Raw genomic sequence first — 26882 nt, 5'->3', positions numbered from 1 at the left:
ATTGGTTTCCTAATTCTGCGTCTTCACTCACTCTCGCATTGCGCGATTTTATCGCCACTGTGAAGGCGCCCTTGGGGTGAACACCCACTTGCATTTTTTTAACGCTGCGATATTGCTGCATTTTTTTAACGTGATTGTCAACGGGACTTTCTAATGTTAAAAACATATCGCACGAAAATTGCAAAGCACCAACTTGCAATGCGTTTTTAACATTATAAAGTCCCATTAACAATGGTGTTAAAAACACGCTAGTCGGTGTTCACCCTACTGGGTAAAAAAAAAAAAAAACTGTGAAAATGGTGCTAATCATATTAAAAGAGTGGAGCAGTTCTATTCCCAACTTTGGCAAATTATATAAACTATTACAAGTCCCTCAGGTGCCTATGGAGCCGCAGACAGCGTGCCCATTCACGACGCATGCGCAGTACCGGTTGACCGTCTCCTTGCACTATTACACCTGGCTGGAAACGCATGCGCACTAGCTCCCGAGCGCGGCATTCTGTGCGCACGCGCATTGCCAGCTGTCAGCCTGAAACTCCGGCGATGTCAAGTTGTCGCTTGTCAGTCCGGCCACGCATGCGCAGACGCATCTGGCAGTCTTTCCCCGCGCACGCGCACTGCGCTGTTTGTTTATTATTAGTGCGCGGAGGGAAGATGGCGGCGTCCTCCCTAGAACAGAAACTCTCTCGGCTGGAGGCGAAGCTCAAGCAGGAAAACCAAGAAGCTAGGAGGGTGATCGAGCTGGATATCGTCCCGCAGCGTGCCCGGCCTAGTAAGACGGATGGGGGAGGTGGATGGGGAGAACAGAGAGTGATGGGCCTGAGTGATGGGGGAGGGGTGCTGGTTATTATAGTATGGTGGGGGGGTAGGAGGGGCTCAGTGGGTATAATGTACAGCGTAAAGGGGTCATGTGACTTTCCTGCCATTCACGTAGTCCGGCTTAAATCCGGAAATGTTGCAGTCGCTACGAATTTCCTTGTAAGACTGCGCCAATGTAGTGAATTTGGTCACTTTGAAGTACGGAATATAATACGACCGCAACGCGTCTGTCGCCAAACCTTATGGGTGCTTTCGTGTTCCGCCGTGTGAGGGCTCATTCATGTGGATTTTCTATACTGCGTGGATACGTACAGCGCCGGATCCGTAAACGGTATATTCCGGTGGGCGGCTTTCTTAATGGTCAACGATGTTGAATGTAAAAAAAAAAATTGCGTTGTGCCCCGTGTTTACGGACCAAAATCACCCATGAGTGTAAGAAAACAGCACGACCGCATTCACGTGTGCCCCTTTTTTTTTGCGCATGTCGCCAGGAGACCATGAAAACCCCCCAAAAATGACATGATTGATCGGGCCGCTGTTCGTGGTTTTTTTTGGGGGGGTGCGTGAAAAGGGTTGTCATATGAATGGCATGCAGACGCGGCCCGCGTGTACACACACGGTGAAGTGCGTCCGTGACGGCAGACGCCCGCGTGAAGGAGCCCGGAGAAACGTATGACTGCGGCAGCTTGCTGGCCACTTAAAATGGTCATGTGACAGAAAAGCGCACAAAGCGCTTGATCACGTGACTTGATTCCTGACCATAGTCGCAGCTCCAGTCTCGGGCCGGGCGCACACGGGCGGATTGGATTCCGGCTGTGACCCTCGCTAAACTGTACTGCGGAGTCTCGCCAGCGGTCATGCGCAGAACGTTTTTTTTTTTCGTGTTTGTTTTTGTATTTCCCGTGCCGTCGCTCACCGTTAACGCAGGTATCCGCAGCCCGTATACAATGTTAATTGCGCATGGGCTTCGGGTCGGAAGTGTCCACTGACGTCGCTTGAGGCCGTCCGCGCAGATTCCGCGGCAAAATGGAGCATGCTGCGGTTTTTCTTCTGCTGGTGGAATAAGCAATTTGTATCCGCAAGTGTACATGAAAATGCGTGCCTTTCCATTCCGGCATTTTACCGCCGATCCCCCGCAATACACATCCGTCGTAAGGACGGCGTTTTTGCTACGGGTTTTTACAGGAGAAACGTAAAGTTAAATGATTTTCACTTGTGAAAACTCAACCGCATTAAAAAAGCGTAAGTTCTTCTGCCACAACCCGATGGCGAATGTGTGAACACAACTACGTGCAGAAGATCCGCGGCGGTGACCGTAGCGGCACAGAGGAGGAGATGTTGCTAAATGTCGTCCACGCGCTGCGAACAAATGTGCGTCGCGTATATTGACCCGTAGTGCACGGCATGGCGGTATACACCGCTGGCTTACGTTGGAGAGTGTACCCTTGACAGCACGGCGGGGGTGACATTCACTGCGAATCGGAAACAAAAGCCGCACGTAGATTCTGCCGCACGTTTGGACCGCGTTTTTCACAGCGGAGAACCAGCAAAATATTCTACGTGAAGCGAGTAAGCTGGCGCCGAATTTTTATGCAGTCTGAAACGAAGCGACAAATGAAAAGCAAACACGTCGTGCGCCGTGGCTTTTGGACGCTGTGATTATCGCGCATTCTTGTTCTTTTAAACGAATTTTGCCGACAATCGTTTCGTGCAAACGGCCATTAGGCCTCACGCAGAAGAAGCGATTTTCAATCCACGTTGCGTGTCTGAATGGCCAGTGCTGATCACATGGACAGCTCTGGCCAATCCGAGAGAAGGTATAGTGCATTAGTAGTCTAACACTACCAGTGCTCTGTGGGGATTAGGTAGTTTGAAGATCGTCGGCCATCTTGGTTCACCCAAAACAGAACTTGTGGATCGGAGGGATGAGGGAGAAGAACTGCAGATAATATATCCCCCTCCAGTCCTGGGATGGAATTATGTTCTTAAACCGGAGGGTCGCTTTAGCTTTAACCCCTGTTGAATGGGGATAATCCTCTTAACCCTTTCCAATTCACTGTCTGACCTCTGAAGACATTGTGATTTAAGGCTGTACAGCTCCGATGTTGGAAGACGTCCGTCGGGGTTCTCTTACTGTATATTGCCAGCCTCTCTGCTGTCGGAGCCTATCCAACGTGTCACCTCATGCAGTACTGGCTTCAGCCAGCATATAGCGCCGTTGTATAACGGCAGAAAAAGAGTAAGCCCCCTAGGAAAACCAGGATACAAATTGGATTGGAAAGGGTTAAGCATCTGCAGGTCCTATATAGTAATGGCAGATCTGTCTTGTCAACATGTAGCTTCACTTTAGAAGTGTGTGTTATGGCTTCCGTGGTGGTTTTGTAGTTTCCTGATGGCACATAATGTGGGCTTCCTACAGTGATGGTGGCATTTGTTTCTTCATTGGAGTATATTGATATCCAACTGAGCAACATGCAGCTAATTTTGCCGGAGACTCGGGTGCCCATCAGTGGTACACAGGTAGGCATGTATCCATTTTGGTGCCCACATCCAGTGGCTTACCTGTGGTGTTGCTACTGGAGGGGTGCATCCTCCATGGACACATCGAATGTGGTGACCCACCTTGGTATAGGGCGTTTACAGTCATAGCCGTAACATTAGCTTGGGCAGTGGCTGGGGTCGGAGGAGAGTTTGGATAGTGAGTCTGGAGGAACATGTCCTAGACAACGCCTCTAACAGAGAGGGGTCACCGTGGCGACACCCAACCCCTATAATCCAGATATTGTTGGGGGTCCTGCTATATAGTAGTGGTCAGTTTTATTACATAGACTATGTGTTTTATCGTTTGAGCTCTGATCTTTGGTGCCTTCAAACTGTTGCCCTCTTGGTAAATAAATCCATTATACGTGCCGATGCTTTCTCACTTTCACCTGTGCGAAAAATCTTTTAGGCAGAAGAGCATGGCCTTACTGACAGCTGTAAAGTTCAGAGTAGACGGCATATTGACCAATTCTTTCGTTTTCCTTATCTGTGAAGTCATGCCCATTTCACATATCCTTCTTCTTTCTAGGTTGGTGTAGCACTTTGTCCAATATATGGCTGCACATGGAAGAACACGTAGCGAGACATCCATCCACAACCCTTTGAAGAAAGTGTTAGGAGAAACTAGCACATGCACGGTGGCGTTCTTCAGGGGTTGTGGATGGACGGCTCATCACATGTTCCACCATGTGTCGCCATATAATGTATGAAGCAATGCGCCGACCGGACTAGAAGGATATGTGAAAAAGGACAGATGAGGAAACCTGAGGAGAGCTTCTAGAACAAATGTATTGGTAAGGTGACTCTTCTGAAGCCTACAGTACAGTTGTACATCGCTCACCGAGAGCGGCCAACACCGTTAAATACAAAGATATTCGGCAAGAGGTTAGTATGAAAATGCGAGAGGTTTCTCGCTCCTTCTGATTCCATCGCGTCCAGGAAAAGGTTGACCAAAAACTGGGGTCTAAGAGTATGCCAACATCTCCAGCCTCCACCGGTCAGAAGCAAGTTCCCGTTAGCGGCAACCTCAGAGAACTTGGCAGCGATTGGACCGGATGACTGCTATAATTGTACCCCAGCTATACGGAATGGTTCAGCTAGCGACGTGGGCCGTTCACGTGTTTTTTTATAAAATCTCGGTCACAACAGTGGAACATCTGGTTGCTGTGACCATCAAAACCACGCAAATGCTTTCTGGGAATTCCCCGTTTAGTTGGAAACAAAACGCCAGAAAATGAGCGACCGCCCCAAGAATCAATATTTCAACCAGTACAGTACATGCCGCGTCTCTAGGGTTCTTGTACTGTCCGAATACTGTGCTTTTATATGCACAGAGTACGATGAGGACCTTTAGGGGTACTATGATGAGGACCTTAACTGTCAGCCAAACGGGAGGAGTTGCAAATTTGTAGCATGCCCTCAAATTGGCCCATTTATTGTATTTTTTTCCCAGAAGATCTCTTTGGTGTTTTTGCATTGTGATATGGATATTCTTCCTGTTCAGATCCATATTCTTGTCTATAGAGGGCAGTTAGTGTAGTGATGCCAGTAAAGTACCTGATCACTGCTAGTCACTTCCCTTCCCGCAATCTCGTTAGTAGTTGATATAAACTATGTGGCTAGGCGGGGTGAGAAGGGCAATGATCGTTGGAGTTTTTCTCTTTCTCGGTAAAGTAGATATGAAATCTGTACTCCGCCTTGAGCTATGATGGAGTTGGGTTGCAGAATAAAACATTGACTGCCAATAATAAGTATGAGTAAAATTGCTAGTGAAAGTTTTTTTTTTTTCCCCCAGGATTAAGATATTGATGTGCTACCCTCAGGATAGGTTATCAATTTCAGATCAGTGGGGGTCTATCTCTCTAAGCCCCCCATGATCAGCTGATTGAGCTCAGCTCAGCACCTCAGCCTCTTTTCAGGTCTGTGATGTCGCATGCATCGGTCACATGACATAAAAGGTCCTCTTACACTAGCCGATTATATCGTTTGAATGAGCCAACGACGTATCTGCCTGTGTGAACGAGAATAGTTCAGTCTTTCACGTTCACTGTACTAAGTGAATGAGAGGAACTGAATGATTGCTGTTCAAACCGAACGATGGGTCAACGAGCCAACGCTGATTTTTATGCCTGTAGAAACTGAACGATTCTTGTTCGTTACCTCGCGTTTAGATGGAATGATTATTGTTTGCTTTTGCTTGTTTGAATGATTTTGTGAACAATAATCATTCCATCTAAAAGTACCTTAACCCCTTAAGTACCAAGCGCTGTAAATTTACAGATTTTGATCCAAGGCTTTAATCCCGCCCGATTGCAGAGACAGAGGCTTTAATTTCTGCGATCAAGTAGAAGCAGATCGGGTTATCAGCTGTTGGTAACGCTGAGAACCCAAAGGAGAAGGGAGAAGCGGTTTTTAACCACTTCGGCCTACTCCTTTCCTGGGTACATAGTGCTCAATGAGTGCTATGTACTTAAAAGTAAAGATGTTTTTTCCACTATGTGACCTAGCGATCACGTCACGGCCGGGTGCCCCAATTACAGCAGAGCTGCAGGGTCCTTGCAGGCCCTGATCAGCTCTGCCAGTGACTATTGTCACAACAAGGTATGTTTTCCCCTGTAACTAGGGCTCCTATGGATGCCCCAGCTACAGTGGAAAAGTGTCAAATAATTTTTAAAAAAAGTGAATGTCCCCCAAAGGTCTTATATGATGTCATGGGTGTCATAGAGGGTGAAAAAAAAATTACAGAATAAAATAAAAATATATACCGTACATAAAGAAGAAAATAACCCAAAATCGCTGCCATATGCGCCCTGTAATCCAAAACCATGCATGCTATGTATGAAAACATCCGAAACACAGAATCCATTCCCATACTTTATTTTAGCGTAAAATTATTTAATTTATTTTTTAGGTTTTTACCCCCAATAAAACTAAAAAATGGGAAAAAGTGAAAAAAGATCCTTAAAAAAATAGCTTATGTCACAGAAAAAGCAAAAAAGCAAAAATAATTTTGACTAAAGGAAAAAAATAGGGCAGTAAAACCACCACATAGGTAAAATCCCTAAAAAGTGCCTGGTCCTTTTAGGTACAAAACAGCCGGGTCCTTAAGGGGTTAAGAGCAGCTCGCCAATATTCAAGTGAATGGGATTGAGCTGCTATGTAATGTACCATGTTGTGCCCGCCAAGCAGTTGAGTGGCTGCAGCGCTCGCCTGAGCCCCACGGCCACTGCAGCCAGCTGATTGGTCGGCGTCTGCCACTTGGGACCACCACTAATGTGATATTGATTACTTATCCTGAGAGTAGGTCAACAATATCTTGGTCTCGGAAATTCCATTTTAAAAAGTATTACATTTAGTTTTTTGATGGTGGTGGCACTACACAAGCTTATTTAGTGGAGATCTTGGGTATTATCTTAGATTTGGATTCCAGAAAATATACCCATTGCAGTCTGGCCAGTCTGACCAGAAATGCTCCTTTTGCTGTAACCAGAGCGGCCGTATAAATGAGATGACCGAGGCCATGCTAAGGAAGATACTTGCCAAACTGAATATTGACAAGCCATCTGGCCTGATTTAGGAGTGCTCTTTCATGTTTTTGACTCCTCCATGATAACCTGGTGACGTGTGATATCCTACAATGTATATAACCAGGTGGATCATGATAACACCTGAGCATCATGCAGGTCGGGAGATCCCCCAAGATATGTGGCAACCCCAACAAGCGTCTTGGATTACACCCAACGAGAGCAAACCTAAGCCTTGGAGATGTTCTTCTGCCCTGCTTCCTCCAGAGCATGCCACCTAATATCATTATCATCCATCTGGTCATCGGCCTTGTAGGATAACACATTCGTGACGTGGTGGTGTGCTCTTGAGAACCTCCGGAGTACCTACCTCTCCCGATCCCATGAAAGTAACGTATAGGGAAAGTAACGTATAGGCCAAAGGTACACAACCGGATTTCCGGTCCATGCACTTTTCGAGTCTACAACTGACTAGACTCCCAATGGCGCCCGGACCCATAGTTTTCTGTCTGCTAACTCGCATATCATTTATTTTGAGGACTCAACCTTTGGCCTTAGTGGGATTGCAGTTTCTCACCAAGGCTTTGTATAGGTTTAGTTGAGGGGGAATGTGGGATCTGGAGGGTAGGACAAGGGTTAGTATGGAGGAAGGTGGTGACTTTGAACGTGAATGAAACTTGTGTGGCATTATTGGGATGACCATCAGTATAGCCTGAAGACTTTGATCATATGTCTTCACCTCCTTCATTATCTCTGGACCTTTTCTTGCCATCAAGGCTATACTCTTATGTTCCTCATTTCATACAATGTATCCCATGTATTCACCCCTCTGTTCACCTGACCCTTCTGTTCTCTGTCCTCTTTCCCGTTGTCTCCTTTTTTTTCTTTTTCTCCTAGGTTGCTTTGTATTTTATGTTGATTTTTGTTTTTCCCGTATTTTTTCCCCCCAGTTATTCTCATCACTCTAAGCCCCACGCCCGCTCCATCCCAGAGAGCAGGTACCGGATCGTCCTTATCAGCTCTTCACTTGCTCCAGGCCCAGCTAACCTTCCCCTTCTTCATATATGTCACTCTTTAACACTGCTTTTTTTTTTTGTTTGATTTTTTTTTTTCTCCATGTTTCTCTCCTCTTTCTGCCCCTTTTTGTATACATTTGATCTGTTCTCCCCACCCCATTCCCTCCGCTGCTCAGGCTTGGCATTGCTCTACCACCTGTCTTTGTGCATGGGAGGGGGAATGTTGCATGCAGTGTGGACACAGCATGTAGGCTTTGTATGGAGCATGAGCTCAAAGAACCTAACTATCAGAGGCAAGGCGGGAAAGGGTTAATAAATGAGCAAGTATTGAGATTTATGCAGGGTACATTGCATGGGGTGTAACAGGACTAATGGGGTGCACCAGAAAAGGGGAAAGAAGGGTACACTAGGAGTGGTACACATGGGTAACAGGGACATTTTGCTGTTGCTCAATGCTTAACTCCATTGGCCAGTCTTTCTCCCTCTTCTACATACCACCCTCTACCCCTTTTTTTGTGCAGCTTTACAACTTCCTCTAGCCAATGATGGACACACTCGTCCTGACAACCCCACGCATCATCACACTTCAATGCCAGCTCGACCACGGCATATGCTGAGCCTGCCGCAAACCAACTACCTGACACAGCGGAGCTTGGAAAGGTAAGTGTGTGTTATAGTAACTTGTACATATGTCTTGCCCATGCCATAAAGAGTAACAACATTTTTGACAAACTCTTGGAATGTCAGAGTAAAGGCCCATTTAGACGGGACGAGTGTCAGGCAAACGATGCCCGACACTTGTCCCCGTGCACCTACACGGGAGCTAGTATCGCTGGCTCACAGCAGGAAAGGCTGCAGGAGATTTCTCTCCTCGCATTCCCCCGCCCCTCTGCATTGCCTTAACAAGTACTGAACGGCTGCTATTTACACTATGCTGCATAAACAATGGGCGATGAGCTGATCGCTCATCGTTCAGTGTAAATAGCGGCTGTTCAGTACTGAACGTCCGCTATGTTATGTCAGTTGAGAGGGGCGGGAGAGCACGAGGAGAGAAATCTCCTGCAGCCTCCCCACTGTGAGCCAGCGATACCAGCTCCCGTGCTGGTGCACGAGGACGATCGTTTGCCCGACACTTGTCTCGTCTAAATGGGCCTTTACATGTCAAAAGTTTTCATTAGTGGGGTCCTGCTGTTAAGACGCCTGCTGAAACTAGGGGTCTGCGTAGCTCAGCCGAGCGCAGTGCCCCTTCAGCTGTCTTCATCGTTTACCGGCGCCTCTCAGCAGCTGAAGTCGGATGCATAAAGGGCTGTAGACCTTTTAGAACCTCCTATGTGTCTGTCTTTGCTAGCTGTCTACTACTCGTGATAGCCAAAGGGTTACAGCAGTCCGGTGAGAGATGCAACCATCTTGTATCAGCAATCAGCGGTGGGTCTCAGTAGCAGGACCTCCACTAATTAAAACTTATTTGATGTGTCGATCTGACGTCTTAAAAGTTTGTCAAAAACTATTTCAGGGACCTAGGATTCAAGCTTAGGGTGAGGACCTCCAAGGTAGTTTTCTCAGAAATACTACCTGCACCACAAGCTACACTAGAAAGGCAGCAGGATCTTAAGGAGGTAAACAAGAGGCTCTGGAGTTGGTGTAGGAAGGAGGGGTTGGGTTACTGGAGAACTGGGCTGACTTTGCTGTCGGCTACAGGCTCTACCGTACTGATGGGCTGCATCTTAATGGGGAGCCTGCAGCAGTGCTGGGGGAGAAAATGGTTAGAAGGCTGGAGGATTGTTTAAATTAGGGAATGGTGGGGAGGGCAAAAAGAGAAACCGGAGGAAAGACAGTATAGATGGGGACCAAGTTATGGGAATGGAGTCGAGCAGGGGGTGGGGTTAGTACAGTTAGAACTGAAAGAACAGCTAATGGTACCATTAAATAGCACAATGAATATAAAGAACCACCGTGTAAATTGTATGGCTACGAATGCAAGAAGTCTGATCGGTAAAGTGGGTGAACTCGAAGTGAGAATGCCTGATGAAAATTACAATATAGTGGGAATACTGGAAACATGGCTTAATAATGAATGTGTCTGGGTGGTGAATTTGCAGGGCTATAATCTCTTCAGAAGAGACCATAGAAACCAGAAAGGGGGAGGGAGTGTCTGCATGTTATATCGTACTTAATGCCGAGGCTACTAAAAGATATAGGGGCAGGAGATGAACATGTAGAAATACAGGGAGAAAAAGATAACAAAATCCTGATAGGGGTCGTCTATAGACCACCAAAAGCAACAGAAGAAACTGAAAAATTAAGACAAATAGAAGAGGTGTCAAACCGCAATGAAGTAATTATTATGGGGGACTTTAATTATCCAGATAGAATATGGGAAGACGAAACCTGCGAATCTCACAAGGGTGATAAGTTCTTGAGAACAATTTAAAGACCACTACCTTACCAAACTTCTTAACTAACAAACCAGACAGAGTTATGGGGGTGCAGGTCCAGGGACACTTGGGAAATGGTGACCACAATATAATTAACTTCCAGCTGTCATTCAATAGGAAGCCTTATCAGGGAGCGACAAAAAAACGAAACTTCAGTAAAGCAAAATTTGATCAGCTCAGAGCTACTGTAAGTAACCTTAATTGGGACAACATCCTCAAAAATAACAGTACAGAGGACAAATGGGAAAAGTTTAAAAACATCCTAATTACCTCATGTGAGCAGTTCAGTCTGCAAGTAGAAGGAAACCAACGTGGCTCGACGAGATTGTAAGGGGGGGGGGCAATAAACGAAAAAAAAAGTGTTCAAGCTACTAAAATAAGGCCGCAAAGAAGCACTAGAAACATACAGGGGAAAAAACAAAATATGTAAAGAAAGATCAAAATTGCTAAAGAGGAGGCAGAAAGACTGATCACCAAAGAGAGCAAAAATAACCCTAAACTATTCTTCAGTTATATAAACAGTAAAAGGATTTGCACTGAGAGCACTGGCCCTTTAACGAATGGGGGGAAGGCAAATCTGTTAAATAGTTTTGTTCTGTTTTTTTCAAGTATAATCATGAATGAAAAAGAAATGCCACACGAGATGCACGGGAATAAAATGAACCCCCCACTAAATATTGCATGCCTAATACAGGAGGAAGTGCAGAGCCGGTTGAATGACGAGAACATTATCCTCCCACTATATAAGGCACTTGTCAGGCCCCACATGGAATACTGCGCACAGTTCTGGTCACCGGTGCTCAGGAAAGATGTTACAATGCTGGAGGGGGTTCAAAGAAGGGCAACTAAGTTAATAAACTGAATGGGAGGACTGGAATACCCAGAGAGGCATCAAAATTGTGATTATTTACTCTAGAAAAGAGGCGGCTAAGGGGCGACCAAATAACTATGTATTAATACATGAGGGGACGATACAAGGATCTCTCCCATGATCTTTTTATACCCAGGACTGTGACGGTAACGAGAGGGCATCTGCTACGTTTAGAGGAAAGCAGGTTTCATCATCAACATAGAAGGGGGTTCTTCACAGTAAGAGCAGTGAGTGAGACTGTGGAACTCTCTACCTGAGGACGGGGTGATGGCAAAATCTATAGAGGAGTTTAAGAGGGACTAGATGTCTTTCTAGAGTGCTATGACATTACAGGATATAGACAGGTGACCAGCAGGTTGTTGATCCAGGGATTACTCTGGTTGCCATTATGGAGTCAGGAGGGAATCTTTTTTTTTTTTTTCTTTTTTTTCCCTCCAAATGAGCTAAATTGGCTTTTTATTAATTTTTTTTTATGGCTTTCTCTGGACTAAGTAGGGGGGCAGGGTTGAAACAGGCTGAACTAGATGGACATTGTCTTCATTCACCCTAACATACTATGTTACTCTTCAAAGGTGTTTTCTATGCTATTTTTATTGATGACCTATCCTCAGGATAGGTCATTAGTAGTTGATTGGCTGGGGTCCACCGCTTGGGACCCCCGCCAATTAGCTGTTTGGCTCCTGCTGTCAGTCCCATGGGTATGGAGTGGAAGCAGAGCACTGGCTCCTGTGTAGTGGACAACACTGGTAATTGTATGCACAACTCTCATTGATTTTGGTAGGAGCTGAGCCTGCAATTTCCAGCAGCGGCCGCTGCAGAGGTGTCTGATGATCTGCTTTTGCTCCGTACACTGTGCGCGCAGCATGTTATAGAGCAGGAGGAGCTGAGGGGATTGATACAGACTTTTTTTGTTCAGTATAACGTGTAATTCATTATAATTCCTGTTGTTTCTGGCTATAGTAGTCCAGTGGGCGGTCCTAATCAGTTAATGCCAGTTATCTCTATGTACAGTCATACAGAGAATGTAGTCAATTACTGAAGGGGTCGCCCACTGGACTCCTAAGCCTAGAAACAGCAGGAACTACGATCCTAACATTACAATCTATGCCGCATGCACACGGGCAGATCGGACTCTGACCATATTCCTGGCTGGTGCGTACCTGTACTTTCTTCTTTTCTGTACTGCGTACGGTCCGCACAGCTCGCCGTCTGACATGCGCAGTACAGATTTTTAATTTTATTTTTGAAACCCTTGCTTTTCCCACAGGTTTTGTGGCCTGTCCGTAATTAACGATGCCTTCTGTGCGGAATCGCTGAATAATGGAACATGCTGTGATTTTTATCCGTGAGCAGAAACTGCAATTGGATTCCGCTCGTGTGCATAAAGAATTTTTTTTTTTTTTTTTTTCTTAGATTGCATGCTATGGCCGGTATTTGCTGTGGAATCCGGAGGCGGTCGCCTTGCCCGGATTCCACAATTCAAATCCTCCCGTATGCATTCACCCTTAGGCCTCATGTCCACGGGCAAAATTGAATTGCGGAATCCCCACGGGTCACCCATTCGGACAATCCGCAGTTCAATATGCCTATAGACCATCGTTGGACATCCGGAGGTAATTAAATACCTGTGGATTTCATTTTATCCCAGCGCGCCCGCACACTCCACAGTGCAGGAGAAAAGAAGATGCGACCAGGACAAAAAAAAACCTGCACCGCATCCGGACAGGTGAAAAAATGTCTGTGCCTGCGGGCACGGGTGTAATCCGATGCGGGATTCTGCACTTGGAATCCTCGTGCCTGTGGACATTAGGCCTTATAGTGATTATTTTCCTACAAGACTATATATCAATCCATGCAACTCTTCCTGCTCTATAACATGCTGTCTACAAATCGGACACCATGTTCAACGTGACAGGTTCCTGATTTTAACTTGTTCTATATCAACAGGATAGGTGATAAGTGTCTGATCGATTAGGTTCTGACTGCTAGGATACCCACCGCTCATGAGAACGGGGGTCCTGAGTCTTGCTGTATGGATGTTGCTCCATTCATCTTTATGGACCTGCCAGAGAATGCAAAGTACAACGCCTCTCCATTCAAACGGATAGCTTATTTTCCCCTACAACCGAAAGATCAGGCATGTGGAAAGCTGGCAGCTCAGCCCAGCCCAGTCCTTCTTTTCTCCCAAGATCTGTCATCGGAGGTGAAATCGGGGACTCCCGTATATACACTTTACTAGAGAAGTCAAATGTCTAACGACAGGCAGTGGATTGCAAAGGTACTGGAAGGGAGACCCCTAGTGGCTGGCACTTCAAACTTGATTTTCAGTGGTAAAACATAAGACACTGAATGCAATTATATTACAAGACTGATGATACACAGGCTCTTAGATAAGCGAACGGTGTGTGAAAAGTTAATGTCTCTTGAAGGAAATTGGACTCTAGGGTTAATTACTTTTCACTTCACTGATTTATCATAATTCCCCATGTGCTAAAGATTTCTTAGACGAAAGCGGTGATCTCTTCCTGGTATATGTTGGCCACACATTCTTCCTTTGCTGTATACACCCACCAGTTCCCATCTGTGATTTTTCAGCTGCTGCTTGATATATTTGACTTGGAGTGTGTTTTTCCTTTTGTAGCATTTTATGTGTATAGGAATCATTATGGCGTTGCAGAATCGTAATTTTTCTGCTTTTTCCAGCACTGAAATTGATCAGAAGCTGCAAGAAATTATCAAGCAGACGGGGTATCTTGTAATCGATGGGCAGGTGAGATATAATTGGTGGATATATTGTGCTGTAGATATAGGATCTTTATATGTAGACATTTAGAGAAGTATGGGGTACACACAAGTTAGTCAGTAGTAGGAGCAGTGTCAGATCGGAGCACTCGTGTTGGCAATAAATGTATTCACTGAGGAGGAATAATCCCTTATATTCACCGTAGGAGAATAGATAAGTGATAAAACATAACTTTTTTGTTTTATAGATATTAAATAGAGGTGATAATAGATCCAAAAATCCTAGGATCCATCAAACATGTGACTAACTAGTTCTGCTCCTGTTACACATGAACGGATGTCTAGTCATATTCATAACGAGACTCAGATGATCCCTGGCTATTCTATTCCTTAAATAGGACAATCACTCTCTGTATCTTCCAGACCCTAAATACTCCTAACTATAGGCCCTTTTACACGGGACACCCCTGTGTATACTCTCTCCCGTGATGTTAGACAGGAGCGAGTATCTCTGGATTGCTGACAGTGTGGCCAGCAGGGGGCCCAGGTGTCTGGAGGAGAGTTCTCTCCCAGCTCTCCCCCCGCCTCTCTCCATTCACTATAAGCTGCGGCCGTTCAGTACTGAACAGCTGCTGTTTACACTGAACGATGGACGTTCGGATTGTAAGCATGCTTAAAACTGAGTGACTGGATTATTCTCGCCTAGTCATTCAGTTTCTGCATTCTTTTACATGGGACAATTATCGTTCAATACCCCGCAGGATGCCCAATTTGAGTAAGCATCATGGGATTAATTCCCAGTGCAGGGAGGATGTGAGGCTAACTATAGCATTTCCCAGCAATGTCCACTATTATCGGTCGGATTTCTAGCAGCCAGTCCTGTGGCAGTAAGGCTGAATGCACAAGGCCGGGTCGGATTCCGCATGCGGGTGCCCGCAGCAGAATTCGGCCCTGTGCCTGGCTGGTGACACCCGCCTACCTGTCTGAATTCTTGTTATCTGTGCTGCGGATGTGCCGGCCGGCACACTTGTGCAGCACAGATAATGACGCGGATCCCGCAGCCTTTTTTTGCAAGGATGATTGGGGAAGGGCCGCGGGTTGGACTGTTTCCATTGCCTTCAATGGAAGCCATCCGAACGGAATCTGGCCCAAAATAGAGTATATCCTGGGATTTTATTTTTTTTTCCACCTGCGAGTGGAAAATCGCAATTGATTTCCACTCGTGGGCAGGAGAACCCGCTTTTGCATTGCATGCTTATGGCAGGTATTGTTAGGAAACTACTGAATGTATGATTATTTAGATTTTATTCAGCCGTTTAATTACGATTTAGAGTCTTTGACTGGAATATACTGAGTAGGTGGCTAAACCAGTTCTATGTGCAAATGAGAAGAGATGTCCCATCTTTTGATGTGCAAGGGTGAAGTCATCACAGTTAACATTAGATCTTGGTTTAAGGCCTGGTTAAAAAGATGTCTTGTGTGCATTTAGAGGGCAAGGTGATCGCGCAAACAGTAGTTTGATTGACAGTTTTGAGCGATCATTTTGCGCTCCAATCAGGGTATGCATGGCCACTTGTCTTCTGCATCCAGCTGTTCTCTGCTCAGAGTGCCTGGCAGTTATACAGCTGAGCGAGCTATGCAGAAGACGGCTGGAGCGCTGTCCTCTGTATACAGCTCTTTTGTTCTCAGAATTGTCAGCTGGTATCCCGCTGGAAAGTCCCAGCGGGATACCAGCTGAAAGAATGCTATCAGTGCCGCCCGCTGAGAAAATCAGCGCGCGGCACTGATAAGGCTCATCACTGATTTTCTAGCTTGCCAGAAATGAGCAATGAACGAACACTGCACAAACAGTGCATGATGGCAGCGCATTTAAGACAGACCAATTATCACTCAAAAGACTGCTTTTGAGCGAATTGTGAGCGATAATCGTTGTCGGCCTTTATTCTCTTTAAAGCGTAATCTGAATTTAAGTCTTGCTCCTTGCAGTATTACAGGTATTTGCTGTTGAATCCAGTGGTGGACGTCTGATCCGGATTCCGCAGTACAAATCTGGTCGTGTGCATTCACCCTTACATGCAAATGAAGCTAGTTAGCTACTAATGGGGTGATTAGCCCATTAGTACCTAATGCAAAATGATCGCTCAAAACTGTCAGTTTCATCTTTGTGTGTAAATGGACCTTTGGACTTGCCCAAATTCTTGGGAAGCTAATTTAAAGGGATCGTCCAGTTGCCAATGATTGTTCTTGATTTTAAGTGTAGGCTCAAATGTGTGAAAATAACAAAAGCAGGGGTCTGTACTTGTACCCCTTCCCCCAGCAATCCAGTGCTGTAATTGTGCAAGTCTTCCGACATTTGTGGAACAGATACTTATCTGATAACCATAGTCAGTGAGGCCGTTTTCCTGGCATCAGCACTCAGATAGTGGAAGCCATGCTGCCAGGAGAATGACACCCGACCTCTGACTGTCTGCAGCAGTGGGTTGGTATACTTTCCACAACAATGACCGGGGTAGGGGGGGACAGGCAAGTACAGCTGCTTTTAACACATTTTGAGCTTATACCTCAAAAAAATGTCCAGCAACCAAACCACCCCTTTTAACCTATTGGTGTGTTTTTGAATTGTGATTGGATATTTGACCAAGCAGCACAGTACTGGAGATGCCCATTAACCTCTGATGTTCCTTAAATCTAGAAATACCAGGCTGATATAAATGACTTGGAAAATTTGGGCGAAATTGGCAGTGGGACTTGTGGACAAGTCTGGAAGATGAGATTTAAGAAGACTGGACACGTCATTGCTGTAAAGGTAACCAATGTTCGGTGGAATGTAATATGCTATCTATATCTCTCGTTTCTCTTGTTCCCATAAATCAAACCCTTCAAACAGCCGTTTGGTTACTGACCTCAGTTAAAGGCCTCTTACAAAGGCCAGTAGTTGAACACACCTTAGTCTGATCCATTTCTCCCGATCAGTGCCCCATGCAAATGTGGCAGCAATCAGCTGACAAACAAGCAAAAGCAGGCAAAAAAAAAATCGCTTATTGGCAATATGTAAGCTGCGTGGGTACAAATGTTGACATTAAAGAGGTTGTCCAATTTAAAATTGGTTGCCTACCTGCAGGATGGGCAGTCGGTAATACATCAGCAGGTGTTTGATGCCTGAGACCCCCACTGATAAAGCTGTTCACTGTGTCATTGTGCTTGTGCATGGAGTTGATGTCTGCAAGAAGCAGACTGCTCCATTCCCACTGCAGTGGTGAAGCTTGGTATTGCAGGCAAAGTTTTCATTGAAATGAACAGGACCTTGTTCTGTAATATCAAGTCTGGCCACTGCAGTTAGAATGGAGCTGTCTGCTTCCTGCAGAAATCAACTCTGTGCACAAGCACACTGGCCCAGTGAACAGATGATTAGTCGGGGTCTCAGGTGGCAGACTCCTGACGATCTATAATTGATAGCCTATTCTAATGATAGGCCATCAATAGTTTACAACTGAACAACGCCTTTTAATGTTCGATCATCCCCATACTCACAATGGCTGGTCTATTTAAATGCACTAAACAAGTTCTTTCTTGCTTGCTATTCTCTCTAGGCGTTTGTTACTGGCAAAGGACTCTTTTGTTATTGCATAATGAGGTCTGCCTGTTGGGGCGTCACTGCTACTGTAATAAGACTGGGCTCCGGTGTGTTATTACATATTATATTACTGCTCTCATATATCTGGTTTTGGCTTTCAGCAAATGCGTCGCTCTGGTAACAAGGAAGAGAACAAAAGGATCTTGATGGACTTGGATGTAGTACTGAAGAGTCACGACTGTCCCTACATTGTCCAGTGTTACGGCACCTTCATTACAAATGTAAGTGTCTATTATAGCTGTGTCACTTGTATTACAGCTGCTTGTGTGTAACTTATCATATGATTCCATACAGTAATATCATACCTGCATGCAGTATAATATACGGTATATTATATACGTATGTTATTCTGAGTGCACAGGGCTAAAGAGGAAAGTTGGCCTGAATGGTCTGTTTGACCATCTCTGTTGATCGTTGTTTGCTGGCAGGCATATATAGCCACTTTTCTTAATATTCGTTTATTTTAAGCTAGGTTCCTCATCTGCCGGTTTATTCTGGCAGGTTGAAGTTGCATCATTCGTGTGAATGAACCTACGTCCAATTAATTAGCTACATTCAGGCTGATGCTAATTACAAAGGAGATGATGCCCTCAAAAATCTCACCTATAAACCGGATAGGTGATAAAACACATGATCTCTGGGAAACAATCGTTCAGCTATCACTTATCACTCCATTCACTAGGGTAAGCTGGTCTGATCCCTGGGTATCCCAATGGTTGGACCACCAGCGATCGTACATTTGTCAACTGTCCTTAGCCTTAGGTCATCATAAAGGGATCCTATTGGCTGTGGAGCTACTGGATCCTATTGGCTGTGGAGCTACTAAATCCTATTGGCTGTGGAGCTACTAAATCCTATTGGCTGTGGAGCTACTAAATCCTATTGGCTGTGGAGCTACTAAATCCTATTGGCTGTGGAGCTACTAAATCCTATTGGCTGTGGAGCTACTAAATCCTATTGGCTGTGGAGCTACTAAATCCTATTGGCTGTGGAGCTACTAAATCCTATTGGCTGTGGAGCTACTAAATCCTATTGGCTGTGGAGCTACTAAATCCTATTGGCTGTGGAGCTACTAAATCCTATTGGCTATGGAGCTACTAAATCACCAGCATACTGTTATGTAGCTGAGGTTCAGTTTTCTAAAGATGCCCATCCAACAATCAACTGGGTTTGTAATAGCAAAGAAAAGTTATAACTTAAAGAGACCCTCTGGAGAAAAAAGGTAATTGAACAGTTTCTCTGATTACCTGATGCACACTGTGCTGTAGTTTGCATTGGTAGTCCACAGGCCCTTTTACACTTAGCGGTTGTCGTTCAAAACCGCCAATAGTGAGCGATAATCTTTACGTCTAAACGTGGGCAGTCGTGCGCTTTTCACTCATCGCTGACTTTTAGTCCACTTTTCGCTTGCTTTAAATGACAACCCCTCCCCCAAAATTGCGGAGTGATTATCGTTTGGCGGGGCGTACTTGCACAGGAACAGAGATTGGTAGTCGAGCTAACAAAAATCTTTTCACATGCCCGTGTACTGCTCAGCCACTGACTAGGAAAATCGTCTGTTATGACGGAGCTACACATATAATAAGAGCCTCGAAAATACATTCACTACGAAGAAAACCCCACTTTAAACCGCTATATAGAAGAAACACAAGCAGAGCTCACCGTTAAAGTTGAAATAATAAGCTGCGCAAAATATTTTGCACAAAGTGGTGCTATTAGCGATTGTTTGCTGTGCAAGATGATTTTGCTAAACTAGTAGGATCCTCAGCTGTGGCATCTTGACCTTCTGAATATCACGTCAGCATTTAATACCCTTTTGCCTCTGTGCTATTCTTCAAATAAGCGCTGCGGAATAAGTTGGCGCTATACAAATAAAGATATTATATATATATATATATATATATATATATAGCCAATCGACACTATTTTTTAAAATAGCTTTATTTCTTGGTAATATAAGCCTACCACCTAAAAAAAAAACCTTTATTTTATTTTATTTTTTTTTTTCAGAAGGCCAATTCAGATAACTTCTTCTACCGCATACTACCCTCTAAGGGTTGATTTTCACAGAGGTGGTTTTAGAAAGCTTAACTTCAGCTGCATAACGGCGTGGTGGCATCTGGCCCCAAAGTGACAGACTCCTGGTTAAAGGGGCTATCTCACCATTCACGGTCATATCCATAATACAATAAAATCTGGGCCGGCTGCCTGTCGCTCTGATTTCTGCACACCTCCTACAATTGCTGGAGAGGCTGTTGATAAATGATGAAGATGTAAAATGTATATCCAGTTACTAGAAGGATTTATTGTCAGATACGATTAAAGTACAATCGTTAACTCTTGGTTATCACATTCGGCACCTAAGGCTATGTAACTAATATGTCGAAGGATGATGAGTATGGTCCAGATGATCTAAGATGGAAGCTGATGTCCTGTACCGGCTATCAGCTCTTGTCTACAAGGAGTATGGCCGAAATAATTGCAAATGCCATTTATAATCATCGTAATGTTTTATTCAGTTATGTACTACAAAATGACATTTTCAAAGAAGCTTATGGTACTGATATCTGTCGGCCTACAAGAAACTCGGTAAAGAGGTTTAAGAGAGACTTGGGGTTAGGGGGTTCTGTTATTGTATTGATGTACATGTTAGGTTTTTGGGGGAAAAAAATCATGTAATGGGAAAAAATGTCATATCCATTGTTTAAATACAAACTAGAGGCCCATTTACATGTAACGATTATCGCTCAAAATTCATTCAAACGACCGAACATGAGCGATAATTGTTACATGCAAACGTACATGGGCGTCGTGCACTTCTCGTTTTGAACTATGATTTTAAGGTGAACTTGAAATCCATTGTTCAGCTACTGACAGGTAAAGCAAACACATTATCTGTCAGTAGACTGCAGGCTGTTATCTCTACGGAAGTCGGCAGATAACATTGTAATCTGCTGTGAGCAGAACAATGCAGCTGTGTGCATCGCTGGGCGTGTGATTAATCACACTGGGCTGTGCAAACAGCTCCTGGAGACCCTTTTACATGCAAATGAAGAGGATAGTGTTAATGGCCGTTAACACTTGATGCAGATAGATCGTGAAATCTTTTAGTTGCTTTGCGTGTAAATGGGCCTTTACAAAGTGTACTTTTACATGCTGATAAAAAAAAAACATCCAGTGAAGAGTTGGAACGATTCCTTACATACAGTAGCGCCACCTGATGTTCAAAATGTATACTAATAGGCATGTCCACTGAGGCTGCCTGTCTACGGGCGTTGCGAAGTCCTGTGGCGAATCTCCGCCGTGGGAGCCACCGCCCGGGAGCGGGAACCGTTAGGCAGATCTCCCCGGTCAGCTTCAGACAGCGTGATTCGCCGGCAACTTACCACCAGCGAATCATCGCCCGTGGACAGGAGCGCTTAAGGAGCTGAGTGCTGGAGGGCAGACATGCTCAATGTGCAGTCAAGTATCTGTATAGTGATCGTCTATTGGAAATAGACTTCTGCCCCTCTTTTTGTGAAGGAGCAGAGCTTCTGCAGTACTTGGGAGGATAGCTAAGAAGATGATTCCTACAGGGCAAGTAAAAAGCTGCCAGGGGAGAAGTAGACAGATTCTGTACAGAGCCTGCTCCCATGCAACACGGATTTGCAGAAGCTTCAAGGGAACATATGAAAGCAACAAGTGATGAAACCCTGCAAATTACTTTAACCCTTTCCAATCCAATGTCGGGCCTGCGCCGACATCATCATTTTCCTCCACGGCTCCAATGTCGGGGCAGGCCCGACACTGCAGTGCAGGAGTGCATCTGCACCCGATCGGCAGACACATCGGGTGCAGATACACTCCTGCACTGGTCCTCAGCGAGGACCCCCGAGGAGAAGGCAGAAAGGGTTTTTAACCCTTTCTGCCTTCTCCTTTACACATTACATAGCGCTCAATTAGCGCTATGTAATGCAGGAGATTCCGCCCGGCGACCATGTGACTGCCGGTGTTACCTGACCCCCGGCGGTCACATGAACTCCGAGCCGGGAGCCTGCACCGTGGGGGGTTTGCTTACCTGACCGGCGTCTTGCGCATTCTCCTTCTGTCTCCCGGCCCGGCGATCATGTGACCGCCATGTGCCACCTGACCCCAGCGGTCACATGATCGCCGAGACGGGAGGCAGAAGGAGAATGCGGAAGACGTCTGACAGGTAAGCAGGTCCCTCCACGGTGCAGTGAGCACCTGCACCCTCCTGAACTCTGTCAGTTCAGGAGGGTGCAGGGAAAATGTATTTTTTCTCACCCATTTTCCCCAGCTCCAATTTATTTGGAGCTGGGGAGAATGGGTGAGAAAAAATAAATGGATTGGAAAGGGTTAAGCGTGCTTTTACAAGTAGTGTATTTGGTGCGGATCTGCTTTAAAATCCACACTATTTAGTGCAGCTTTTCATGAGGATTTACAGCAGATTTTACCCGTTCCATTAAAGGGGTGATGTCTGCTAAAAAGACGGTCACTTCAAAATCCACACAAATTGTGTGGATTATGATGCAGTTTTTGTCACGGATTGTCCACTGCAGGCAACGTACCTTAAAACGGCTATTTTAATCTTTGCTCCTCTAACATGTAACTCTTCTTGGGCTGACTCTACAGACAGATGTGTTCATAGCCATGGAGCTGATGGGGACGTGTGCAGAAAAGCTGAAGAAGAGGATTCAGGGTCCCATCCCAGAGAGCATCCTGGGAAAGATGACTGTAGCGGTGAGTGGTAATCTGCCAAAACATGGGAAATGCTTTACCCAGCACCAAATACATTATATTAGGAGCTTCTCAGTATGTGGATCTGACAGTTTTTTCTCTTCATAGATTGTGAATGCTTTGTATTATCTAAAGGAGAAGCACGGTGTTATACACAGGGACGTCAAGCCTTCCAATATATTGCTGGATGCCAGTGGACAGATTAAGCTTTGTGACTTCGGCATAAGTGGCCGCCTTGTGGATTCCAAGGCTAAAACCAGAAGTGCGGGCTGTGCTGCTTATATGGCGGTGAGAGAGAATTTGAGGGTTATATGGAGAAAGGGATGTAACTAGAACGTTTCATTTTATTTTATTTTTTTTAACCCCTTAGCGACTCAGGATGTACATGTACATCCTGGGTGCGCAAGGCTTGTATGGATTGTGAGCCGAGCCAGCACCACACATGGCCAGTGTATAGCTGGGTTTACATGGGTCAAATGTCAGGCAAACTATGCCCGACACTCGTCCCTGTGTGTCCTCGCTCCTGTGCTTCTGCAGGGAGCTGGTATCACTGGTTCTCTCTCAGAGCGGCCAGCAGGGGCGGCGGGCGGCAGGAGGAGATTTCTCTCCTCTCGCTCCCCCGCCCCTCTCCAATGCCATAACATAGCGGGCGTTCAGTACTGAACGGCCACTATTTACACTGAACGATGAGCGATCAGCTCATTGTCCATGCTGCTTAAACGATGGACGATCAACTGATCGCTCATCATTCAGTGTAAATAGCGGCCATTCAGTACTGAACGGCCGCTATGTTATGTCAATGGAGAGGGGCGGGGGAGAGCAAGGAGAGAAATCTCCTGCAGTCTCACCGCTGAGACCTAACGATACTAGCTCCCGTGCAGGTGAACAGGAGCTAGTATGTGCGGGGACGAGTGTTGGGCATTGTTTGCCCGACACGTGTCCCGTCTAAAAGGGTTCTAAGCTGTCTTTGATAGCTCACACCCAGACGCAGTCAGCGGTCACAACAATCGGGTTGTTGGAATTTACAACAGCAGTTAAAAGGTTGATGGTAATTTAAATGCCCTGATTAGCAAGATGCCAAGGCAGCTCAGAACCTACTTAAGGAAGGCAGTGCTGCCATGCCTTTATGCATATTAAGATGAGCCTTTGACCTGACTTAATAGAATGCCAGCAGAAATGTTGTGTGCTGCAATACTGAAGTATTGCAGAATGTGGGTGGGGGTGGTAAATTAATAAAAATGCAGAGTCCTTAAGTGGCTAATGAAGAAACATCCCCACACATCAGTAGTCTGCTGAAGCCACTGTGTAGCAGTCCAGCGTGCAATACCATTCTGTACCACTACACATTTTAGAGCTGTGCTTGTTCTGGTGCACAGCAGCTTCTGCAAACAGCTGATTTTCATGAATGCCTTATATCAGACCTCCACCAATGCTTATCTCCTATTTTGTAACTAGGCAGAAATGATCAGCAATACCGCAGTCAGGTCAGCTTAGCAGGTTTCTCCAGTGCTGCTATTGCGGATGCCTGTTTATCTTCAGTTCCAGCTTTACTCTTCAGCAAACCACTGATTTAATACAGGTAGCTTTATTAGTCGATTATTTATTTTTCAGCCTGAGAGAATCGATCCTCCAGATCCAACCAAACCGGACTACGACATCCGAGCAGATGTGTGGAGTCTCGGGATCTCATTGGTAAGATGAAAGTCTTGAGAATTGCAACCGGTGTTCTGGCACTTTGTTTTCATTAATATACAAGTGGAGGTCATTTTGAAGTAAGTGGTTGATGTCTCTTTGTCCATCAGTGTGCTTGTTCTTTCTTAGGTGGAGTTGGCAACAGGACAGTTCCCCTACAAGAACTGCAAAACAGACTTTGAAGTTCTCACCAAAGTTCTTCAAGAAGAACCTCCAGTTCTCCCTCACAATATGGGCTTTTCTCCTCTCTTCCAGTCTTTTGTCAAAGATTGGTAAGCAAGACCATTTCCATCGCTCTGACTGTTGGTTGACTTCACGGGTGATATAAAGACGGATGGCCTCAGAGTACAGCGTGTATTCAGATGCAGATCCTGTAATATCAGTCATTTGGTACTAACTATAGTATTTTTTTTTCCACAGTCTTACTAAAGATCACAGAAAGAGGCCAAAGTACAATAAGCTTCTGGTGAGTGTGACTCTTGGATTCTGTGCATTTGCTTAATAAATGTTGGTAAATAAGCTATTGATTAGGAGAAGTCCTGGACAATTCCTTGCTTTCACAAAAATAAAACTCAAGGTTCCAACTACTTTTAATGGCCATTTATTGTTCTCAGAGGACCCTGTTGGTCCTCTAAAAGTGAAAGCACTATGGTCCAGTGAATAAAAGCTTTCACAAATGTTAGGGAACACGGGAGGGGGGGCAGAGAATACAATTCTTGTACTAACACTTCTATCTTGCCTTGCAGGAGCACCCATTTTTGCGCCAGTATGAGACACAGGAAGTAGATGTAGCTTCCTGGTTCCAGGACGTCATGGCTCAGACAGAGTCTCCAAGAAGCAGCACTCTTCTCAGTCCCCAAAATCTACCTTTTTTTGGCAGGTAGCATCTGGCATGGGAGGGGAGGTCTGCCCCCTCCCCAATATCATCTGCAGATGTGGCTTTGAGACTCAAAAATGGATAATCGTATATTATGTGGTGTATCTGGGATTTTCTGAACATTCTTCCTGCAAGGGGAGGTCAACTCCCACTCCCTCACCATCTCTTCTGTTGGAGATATATTTTTCCCCCCCATTTCAGCCTATCCCAACACTTTGCAACCTGCGATGAGGAATCCCCCTTTATGTTATGAGATTTCATCAATCAACACATTACTGTCCTCCTTTCTTTAGGGACTCTGCATCAGAGTTGGAGGCTTCTCACAAGACCCCCACTTGTGGAAATACACATCACCTTTTATTGTGTTTTATGAGCGATGTAACTTTGCTTCAGTAACTTCTGAGATACGGAAGCCTATTTATCTTTTCCTTGATGAGGTTGTTATTTTCCATAATGGGGAAGGTCTATATTTATTTAATTATGAAATTTTTTATTTTTTTGCCATGTTTTTGAGTCTCACCATAACCATCAAGCCTCTGCTGAGATAGATGAATGGACTCGGATATTCGGACTTCGGATATTTTTATTTCTCTCCTCCTGTTCCGTTGCATCCATAATACTGTGTTGGTATGTCTTTTTTTGTTTTTTTGTTTTTGTTTTTTTTTTTTTTTTTTGTTTTTGTTTTTTTGTTTTGTGACAAAACCTCTTGGACGACCACAAGTACGTCTTAGTCGGGAGATGTTGCTTCCGACTGTAACATTAAGGCCGCGATCTAAGTTGCAGAAGGTCCTCTGTACCGTCTTGACTGGATGGTCGTCTGACTAGGTGTCCTTGCTTTTATTTATGAAGTACTTGTTAAGCTCTTCTTATCCCTGTCAGATATGGCTATGAAATTCACAGGTTTATTCAAGAAGCCTTTTGTAACGGCTTCCAGCTTTGTTCTGAAACTTTTATCTATACGAGATTTGTCTAGAGCAAGAAATTCACAGCATGTACTCGGCGGAAGCGGAGCAACCTCGGAGACTTGCTGCTGGTAGATGTGCTGCACTGTAATATGCTGTGAAGATGTCTATTTATAAGTGTATTTGCTTAAGGTAACGGTAGCGTTGAGGGAAAAGACTCTCATGGTGCTTCCACCTCAAAGACTAAGAAATGGGGTAGAGGAGCGGTACTTGCCGCAAGCCTCTGCTAGCTCAGGATGACGTGGATGAACCAACCGTGACTTTTATATGGTATTCATGCTTGCCACGTAAAGGTGAGGGAGTGGGAGAAAGCTTTGGACTTTAAAAACCATAAAGACTGACCCTCCACCATCCCTCCATCTAGATGGGCACAGGTGTAAGTTATTGGAGTATTGGGCATTTCTTTGTAAAAAGCCCCCCAAAAAGAAGATTGGAAATGTGCAAGTGAAAGGATGGACAGGAACATCATTGTTCTTTTGGCTGGTGCAACCAGAGTCGACTGCGTGTGAAAGTGAGAAAAGGGCAGAGGATGTTTATACGTGGAGGTCTCGTGCAGGAAGTTTTTGATCAATGTTCTGCGTGTCTTCAGGACTGTTCTTAAATGGGTCTATAGATGCAGTTTTATTGCATTATCCGTTAATTAAATGCCAGATCAATTTGTTACTGCCTCCTTCCTATGGGAGGGTGGAGCCAAGAGTTGAATGGGTGGGAGGGAGGGGCTTATTATGACTGTACCAAAGCTACATGGTGGATTGGGGGGCTAATTGGGTATTTCCCACCGGTTTTAATGTCTGTAATTATATTACTACAGCAGTGTGGCAGTATCGCTGTTGCACTGTTTTGTAGTGTGGGTGTGTGTATGTGTGTTTCCTCTCATATTTTTTTTTTTTTTTTCTCCTCATCCCTGAATCCTCACCCTCATTTCCCACCTTCTATCCCCCTATATATCCACTCTACTATTCCTGTTGCATGTGTCCAGCTGGCTTTTCTGCAGGGGAGGCCATGTTTGAAATAAACTCTGCTACAACACTC

The 26882-nt window shown here is 45.0% G+C and overlaps 1 protein-coding gene across 2 annotated transcripts; it reads left to right on the top strand.

The window, feature by feature from the left end:
- The first annotated feature begins 636 nt into the window (after window positions 1-636).
- MAP2K7 (mitogen-activated protein kinase kinase 7) lies at window positions 637-26882 on the top strand. Of its 2 annotated transcripts, XM_066593194.1 has the most exons (12): window positions 637-772; window positions 7835-7882; window positions 8422-8560; window positions 13910-13976; window positions 16641-16754; window positions 17684-17803; window positions 22215-22322; window positions 22428-22607; window positions 23931-24011; window positions 24141-24283; window positions 24432-24477; window positions 24758-26882. In XM_066593194.1, the coding sequence occupies exons 1-12, from the start codon at window positions 655-657 to the stop codon at window positions 24893-24895; spliced, it is 1302 nt and encodes a 433-aa protein (XP_066449291.1). In that variant the 5' UTR covers window positions 637-654; the 3' UTR covers window positions 24896-26882. The 2 variants fall into 2 exon arrangements, with proteins under 2 accessions (XP_066449291.1, XP_066449292.1); XM_066593195.1 differs by lacking the exon at window positions 7835-7882.

This window comes from Eleutherodactylus coqui, chromosome 2 (genome assembly GCF_035609145.1).
Source record: "Eleutherodactylus coqui strain aEleCoq1 chromosome 2, aEleCoq1.hap1, whole genome shotgun sequence".
Lineage (NCBI taxonomy): Eukaryota > Metazoa > Chordata > Amphibia > Anura > Eleutherodactylidae > Eleutherodactylus > Eleutherodactylus coqui.
The sequence above is the reverse complement of the archived record's forward strand: the minus strand, read 5'-3'. Positions and strand labels throughout refer to the sequence as shown.